This window comes from Nycticebus coucang, chromosome 9, assembly GCF_027406575.1.
Source record: "Nycticebus coucang isolate mNycCou1 chromosome 9, mNycCou1.pri, whole genome shotgun sequence".
NCBI lineage: Eukaryota > Metazoa > Chordata > Mammalia > Primates > Lorisidae > Nycticebus > Nycticebus coucang.
Window position 1 is genome coordinate 92,272,045 of NC_069788.1, and position 8,474 is coordinate 92,280,518.

At 37.7% G+C, this 8,474-nt stretch overlaps 1 protein-coding gene and 1 pseudogene across 2 annotated transcripts in view; one reads left to right on the top strand and one right to left on the bottom strand.

Annotated features, from left to right (window-relative positions):
- The window catches only part of TRIP11 (thyroid hormone receptor interactor 11), an 82,533-nt gene extending 81,700 nt beyond the window's left edge, over window positions 1-833 (top strand). For both annotated transcript variants that reach the window (XM_053602394.1, XM_053602395.1), the window contains exon 21: window positions 458-833. In XM_053602394.1, the coding sequence (XP_053458369.1) occupies window positions 458-678 (221 nt within the window). In that variant the 3' untranslated portion in view covers window positions 679-833. The remainder of the gene's footprint in view (window positions 1-457) is intronic.
- A 267-nt stretch (window positions 834-1,100) lies between these two features.
- Window positions 1,101-4,843, bottom strand: LOC128593956 (ubiquitin carboxyl-terminal hydrolase isozyme L1-like; annotated as a pseudogene).
- Window positions 4,844-8,474: the final 3,631 nt, after the last annotated feature.

Sequence of the window (8,474 nt, forward strand, 5' to 3'; positions counted from 1 at the left end):
TGAGGGTTCACCTTTCATGAACTCTGCTTGTAGAATGCAATACCCCACAGCATATAAATTAAATTTATTTGGAGGCCAAATCTGGGAACCTAAAACACAAATACAGCATCGTTTTTATTAGAAAATGTTTTTGAATTACCAAGAGTGAACTTTAATCAGATTTTTGTGATACAAATTAGTATTTGTGTTTAGGAATTGAGACTGTTTATGTTCTCATTTTGAATAATTAAAGGTTACCACCCCCAAATTGTTCTAAATCCCAGTATTACTACCACCAAGATGAAATTTTAAAGTTGATAGTAGTGGTAAATCTATTATTCATATATGTCTATGTCAATTAATTTAACTTTAGATAGAACTTTCTTCATGCTTTTACTTGTATTTAGTTTAGAGGGTTATTTCATTTTCACTTCTATGTGAGGATAGTAGACTAAGGAATCCATATTTTATCATTTAGATACAAGTGAATCCAGGTCTGGCAGAAGAGCAGATGTAAATCCATTCTTGGCTCCCCGATCTGCAGCTGTGCCTCTTATTAACCCAGCTGGACTTGGACCTGGTGGGCCCAGGCATCTTCTTTTGAAACCCATCTCAGATGTTTTGCCCACGTTTACACCTTTGCCAGTGTCACCTGACAACAGCGCCGGAGTTGTGTTGAAAGACCTTTTAAAGCAATAGATGATTCTCGAGCCAGAGATGAGATAGCACTTTAAAGAAACCATGAACACTACATGTACGTACTTTATCACAAAGTGGCCTTTTGGAAAAAGTCATGTATTTGTTTGCAACTGTACTTTCTCTGAATTTAATAAAAATATTCTTAATGCTTTTAGTAGTTGCAGGTATTAGAAGATCAAGTGTTTGCTGAATGATCTTTTTTCTTACCTGATTTGACCTAAATAAGCTAGGAAAATTTGATTTATCTGTTACCCTAATTTACAAAAATAAAGACAGACAAAAATATCAGTAGTTATATATCAGTTTTTATGTCCTTCTGTGATTTTCAAACTCATTTATAGAGACTTGTGGCTTATCTTTTAAAGATAATTGAGTTTTTAATGAAAAAATACAAGTAGTGACTTCTCTGCATTGTGCAGAAAATCAGTCTGAAGCATATGTTAATCTTTAGATTGCTTTGTATAGACAGGCCAAGAATAAGATTGTCCCTGGGAGATCATAGGTGCTCTGAGGCGAGATGTATGTTTGGTTCTATGCAGTTTTATCACGTGTGTAGGTTCGTGTGGCCACCACTGAAATACAGAACTCTGGGTCACAAGGACCCCTCATGCTGCACTCTTATAATCAAACCACTGCTCCCTGCCCCTGGCCTTAGTCTATGGCAACCATTAACTATTCTCCATCTCTATAATTTTGTTATTTTGATAATGCTATATATGTGGAATCATATAGCATGTAACCTCTTGAAATTGGCATTTTTTCATGCAGCATGAGTCCCTTGAGGTCCTTCCAAGTTGTTGTATGTCTCATAAGTTTGTTTCTTCTTATTGTTGAATATATGTATATATATACACACAAACACACATATGTAGAGAGTGCAGACATATACATTCGTTTTAAGAGCAGAGGTATCTGTTCAAAGATACCTTAAAACTAAACGTTTCTTCACACAAATACAACTTTCATGTAAATGTTAAATTGTACAGCCAGCACACCTGCATACCTGTAATTAGCAATATCACTAAACGTGTCACCTCCTGCCTCTGTCTGAGGTGTGCCTGTCTATTCCTATCATGATGGTCACTGAGGGCGTTGAAATAACTTCAACAGCAACAATACCATGTGTTTGAAACTATTTTCTTTTTTGTGTTTTTCCCCCATTTGTCTGGGTTTTTTGTTTTTCTTACCAGCAGAAAAGATTTATTTAAGGACAATTAAACGACATCCAAGGCCTTAACTTACTGACACAAACTAAAGCAGCCATTTAAAGCATCGGATATTTAGGTACAAGACATGCAGTAGGGAAATGCTTCGCCATCTGAAACTCATACCAAACTTTGCTTGATGGACAGCTTGTGCTTGGGGGTGGCTGAGGGGAAGAGCATGTCAGCAGAGGTACATATTTTCACATTGAAGAGAAGAAGGGAATACCGTTAAGGCCTTCCCACAGGGCACTAGGCTGCCTTGCAGAAGGCCACAACAGAAAAACGGACTTCTCAAGCTCGGTGAATTCCCTTGTAGACCTTGGCTGTATCCTGCAGCAAGCAGTTCTCTGAATTGGCACCATGGTTCACTGGAAAAGGCATTTATCCATCAAGTTCATAAAGATGGCCATTCACATTGTTAAAAAGAGTAAAATGAAAATTCATGTTGTCATCTACCCAACATTGGCGTTCCTTTACCATGGAATCATGGACAGTTTGGCTTTATTCTTTTCAAAGCAATTTGCTCTGTCTTCAGGAGACATTTTCTCTGTTTCAGAAAGAAACTGTTTCAGGATTAATCCATCCTCAAGTTCCAGTTTGTCTTGGTTATTGGCAACAGTGTGTATAAGTCCAATTGCACCACAAGAGTTCCCAGTGGTCTGCTTCGTGAAGTACACTTTAGGACTAACTACTTTTCTCTTCAGTTCTTCAGTCTGTTTTTTCCTGAAGTTCTCATGCTGGGTCATGAGGGGAAACAGCAGCTGCATCACACAGGCAGGCACTGGCCCCGAGACCAGGGACTCCTCCTTCAGCCCAGCTCATCTGTGAAGTGTCCCTGCCCAATAACCACCCCCAGCCAAGCCAGCACTTTGTTCAGCATCTCGCCTTCTCGAACTGAGAGCCAAGTTACAACCCAGAGACGACAACAGCAAAGAGTATTTCTTTACTTTTGTATGAACCTCTCATAAATCCTGACTTGAAACTTAATTATTAATTATCAGGATGTTCATATTTATATTAGTTGGTTGAAGTTGTACATTTAAAAAGACAATTCTTGGAAGTTTTGTATACTTAGATATACCTTTAAAATGGGAACATACAACAAGGAAAGGTGAAAATGAGACAAATCCAAATATGTAAATAGGCCTGGCTAAACCCAGACCTAAAATTTGGTTTTGCTGTGATTAACTTTCTAATGTGTTTGGGACATTGGAAGTCTTAATTATGTGTTGATGGGTAAAAGTTGTTTTTCTGAAAAATTAAGTAACTGAGAATGCTGCTTCAGAATGTCACCTGTCTCCTTAGTTAACTTTATTTATATTATCATTATTTAGTATGCTTTAAAGGAAATTGTCATACAAGTTCTATACATGGTATTAGCACTGTCAAGGTTTTACCCGTTTTAGTTTCTTTATGATATTATTACTCTTGGGTTTTTATATGCTCCTTATAAAGTTACTGTCACTGATGATCCTAAATTATTTGCTGCTTGCCGTTGAAGTTTTATTTCATTGTAGAGCAACTGAAATACTAGTTTTGAAGTTTAAAAAAAAAAAAAGACATAGTTCTTCATTTCGAAGAAATAGCACATACAGAAGTTTTCTCTTTTAGCTTGTAAAGGAGATCCATGGTGGGTAAAATTTAGTATGTCATCATATTTGAAATGCCTTTTATGACATTTTTGAATATTTTCTTCCCAACTAAAACAGCTTGTCCCCCTCACTGCATAGTTAACATAAGTGTTTAAAGTTGTTGTGGGCGAATTGTGTAGCAAAACATCACCGAGCATGATATTACATGGCCACTAGTTAAATAAGCATGTAACCTTGTCCTAAAGCTATGGTACCTCATGTTTTTCTTGTATTATTGAAACTCTAGCAGACTGGTACGCATACTAAGTGTTCACAGATCTAAACCAGACATAACTCATTGACTTTTCTGAAACTAACTTGTGTCAGAGATGAACCATCTGCCCAAGGAATCTTCTCAGTAACCAGTGATGAAGCATATAATTCTAATGTTAGCAACAGGACATTGCTAATAGTGCGTTTAACTGCAGTATTTTAACTACAGCAATTTTTCTGTTTATTTCTCTATCCACTTAGCAGAATTTGTGGTTGAATTCCACCGTAGCCACCAGTTTTTCACCACATTCCTAATGGTTTCCAACCTCTATACTATAGTAAAAAATTCTTCTAGCCATTGAATTTGATTTTAGCACAATATCGGATGATAGGATTGTTTGAGTTTTAATTCCTACCATTTGTGAAGTAAAAAAAAGAGAGGAAAGAAAAAACAAAACTGAACAACAGGAAAAGGGAGTGGCTTTCTTGGACCTAGCTAATTAAAACATTCAGTACCCCCTCCCAATAAAGCCATCAGTTTCTTTTAATCTTTTAATGGTTAATTGAAAGGGATAAAAAAAATTATCAAAATACTTATTCAATTAATAGAGGGGGTGGAAAGCTATGTCTTCACGGGACAAGAAAGTGATGAGAATTATTTAGAAAATGTTATTATGCATCAAACTTAAAAGCATTTGAATTTGGTTTTTTAAGCTAATGAAGTTGTTTGCATATCAAAGTATAATATTTAAAACATCTTCCACCAATAAATTGATCTTTAATTTTGTAGCTGTCAAGTATAGCTGAGATTTATTTTATATATTCCTATGGAAAAAATACTTTTAATGTTCTGACATTTGTTATTAATTGCCAGTCTTTGCTTTTTAACTTATTAAGGTTTCTCTATTTAAAAATAATAAGTGGTCTTTTGATTTTTAGGGAAATATCTACATATGGGAAATTTCTGACCCAACCTTAATATTAGGTTGTGTTTTATAGAGCTAAAGTTAATGCATTTTTTAATTTCTCAGCACTGCAAGGCAAAAAAATACTCCAAATAAAAATGATATATGTAAGTTGGCAATGTCTTCATCCATAATAAAAAAAATTTTTTTAGCAAACAGCTGCTGACTTTTTCTTTAGAAGGGGGAGAAATGACTTACACATGTTGTTTAGAGCAGCAGTTGATGAACTCAAATAGAAGCTAAAGTCTTTAAGTGTTTGCCAGATGTCTGCTGTTAGGCTACTCCTTGTACCTTGGAAATTTAAATATTAACAATTTAAAAGATGCTGAAAATTATGTAGGAAAAGAGAATCAGAGAGGTTTTAGTCGGCACTTCATTCTTTTTCTTTCAGAAGGTATTATGCATCATTGGCCATTTGGTCTTTTTTATAAATGACGTGTTGTTTTTCTCAGATGTGGAACATTTTTCACTGTACATGTGATGGCAGTATTGAAAGGAACATGGGTTTTAAAGTTGATAGCTAGATTGGATTACTGATTTTGACCCTCTCTGTGCAATTTCTTTTTTTTTTTTTTTTTTGAGACAGGGTCTCACTCAGACAAGGGTGAAAGTGCAGTAACATCATCATAGCTCACTGCAACCTCCAACTCCTGGGTCAAGTGATCCTCTTGGCCTCAGCTTCCTGAGTAGCTGGGACTACAGGGTGCACCACTACACCCAGCTAATTTTTCTATTTTTTTTGTAGAGACTGGAGTCTTGCCATGTTGCTCAGGGTGGTCTCAAATACCTGGCCTGGTCTCAATCCTCCCGCCTCGGCTTCCCAAAGTGCTGAGATTACAGGCATGAGCCACTGTCCCATCTTCTATGTGACCTTTAACAAAATTATTTTGACTGTGGGTCTCATCTCTGAAGTGAGATAATATCCACCAAGTAAACATCATGGGGTTGTAAGTAGCAAATGACACATTCATTCATAATGTTTCTTAAATGGATAAATGTTCACTTGTGGAAATGCTTTCTAAAGTCCATAGTTGTAGACAGATGGTAAACGTGGTAAATGTTAGGATTATTACTGCTAAGAAGGGATAAGAATGTCAGGGACAGGAGTGTTACTGAAGCTAAGAGTTCCTTCCACAAGGTAAGGAGAGGTCAAAAGCGTGAAGTGATTGCAGCTCCGAGTGCCTAAAAAGACTGGTGAACTCAGGGAGCAGATGATGGTGGTTGGCTTGGCAGAGCAGTGTTGGTGGAATGGTGGGAGCAAAGCCGTATTGTCGAGTGGGCGATGAGCACATGGAGCAAGTGTTTTGGGCAACTCTGCTGAGAAACCATACTGCAGTGGGGCAAGAGGGTTTTAGGAAAGGACAGCAGGGTGAAGGGAGAGTTAAGCTTTAAGCTGAGAGACACAGCTAGATAACTGGGCTGCAGAAGGAGGAGAAGGAAGAGCCTGAGCAGGGGGTACAGAGTATCAGAGCACAGGTGGACGAATTCCCCTTACATAGGAAGGGCACCGTTATTAGGACAGGAGTGATAGAAGAGAGGGAAGATGCGGATAGCAGGTGGATTTGGGAGGAGAGTAGTTGTGGGAATTTTCCTCTGTGTGGTTGGAGGCGGGCTTGGCTGCTAGAAATGAGGGTAGGGGCTAGGGCTTGAGAAGCTCACAGATGAGATAGATAGACACATGTCCAGATTACCGTCGAAGTGGGAGAAATGCTCTCGGGGCCTTGAGTTGGGCCTGGCAGATTGATGGGTGGTAGTTAAGCACATCTTGAAGGGAAGAATGTTTGAGCCCTTCAGAAGGAAGCAAGCTAGGAAATCAAGATAGAAGTCAAGCAGTTCTTGCTCTGACCAATTCTAGTGGAATACAAAATGTTACTAACCTGAACTTTGTCTTCCTGTCCTTGGGACTCAGGTCATGTGAATAATGATATGGCTGAGGGTTTTATAGCCTGTTAGTACCATAATTTAGTACATACAGCAAATTAATAATCCATTTTAATTGCACCAATGTTTGTCTTAGAGATAAAGAAAAATTCAAAAGTAATAATAGATCACTTAAGGCAAATATTTGAACCTTTAGTTGGTTTTCTGTCTTGGCTCCTGAAATGGAGTCTTCCTGTGCATCAGACGTCTTTTAGCCCTCCTGGGGTTAAGAAATTCATAATTTGCACCATAATTATATTTCAACTGTGATAATTCTCAGCTGTGACTGTTTTCACAAAAGTAATCTTTTTAGCTCTAACATTCTTTTAACTTCAGTGAACTATTTTTGACTTCAAAAATTAAATCTCAATGATTTGAAAATATTTGACTGTAACTTAACCTAAATAAGACTTTGGTAAAGTTGTTTTCTAGATATCCTTGTACTCTCTTAAAAATGTAGGATATGGGCGGCGCCTGTGGCTCAAAGGGGTGGAGCGCCGGTCCCATATGCCGAAGGTGGCGGGTTCGAACCCAGCCCTGGCCAAAAAAAAAAAAAAAAATGTAGGATACATTACTTCTTTTTATAAAATACAGGCATTTAGGTGTTGAGGGAGATTATGAGTTTTCCTGCCACAATGTTGTATTGTTCTCAATCCCTTCTAGCCTCGTGTAAGTGGGAGTGTCCTTGTAGCCCAAATGCATTTATTTCCCAGAGGACAAATTCTTCCCCCCAACCTCCCAATTGTGAAAAGAGACATGATTTTGTTTTGTAAAGAATTAGAACAAAATAATACAAATTTTCCCCAGATTTTCTCTTCAGTGCCTTCTATTTAAGGGCATGTGTGTGTGTGTGTGTGTGTGTGTGTGTGTATTTTTTGAGACAGAGTCTTACTTTGTCACCCTCGGTAGAGTGAGATGGCATCATAGCTCACAGCAACCTCAAACTCTTCGGCTCCAGTGGTCCTACTGCTTCAGCCTCCCAAATAGCTGGGAATACAGGTGCCTGCCAAAACGTCTGGCTATTTGTAGAGACGGGGGTCTCATTCTTGCTTAGTCTGGTCTGGAATCTGTGAGCTCTGGCAATCCACCCACCTCAGCCTTCCAAAGAGCTAAGATTACAGGCATGAGCCACCATGCCTGGCTGTTCAGGTATATTTAAAGAACCATGATGTCTTCTGTGAATAAACACATTAATCCCTTGACTAAAGGGATATTCAGACTTCCCCTCTGAATAAAAAGAGGGGGTGGTGATGACAAAATTCCAAATCTAATGAGGTAATTTTTATTTTTGAGAATTCATATGAAATGTTTAGTTTTTGAAAGTATATTGGGTCATTTTAAAGTTTTCTCCCTAAAACATTTCCATGCTACATGTGAATTTACTACTAGGGTGGCCTTTGCTACATGCTTCCAACCTATATGGCTCTCTTTAGGATTATGCTTGCCAACTTGGTTATGTTGAAAAATACAATAATGGTAAAGATCAATTATTCATAAAATTGCTATTTGAGAAAGCAAGATTTCCCTTTTCCTAAGTCTTTTCATTTTATTTTTTTCCTTCAGACATCAGTTTTACTTGCTGAAAGGAAATTTTACCCCTGGTGTCATCTTTACATGTGTGCATTGTGTATGTGTCAAATATTTAAAACATTTAAGAGGAAACAGTTAGATATTAGGAGGCCCATCTGGCTATGGTAGTGTGAGAGGTCAGCCAGTTGTCCCTGCAAAAAAAAAAAAAAAAAAAATGCAAAAGTAAAGTTGTCTAAAACAACCATCTTGGGACTCAGGAAATTGACCAAAGGCAGACAAATTGAGAATCACTTTTATTAAAAGTTTCTCAGCTTTATGTAAGAACCACCGGA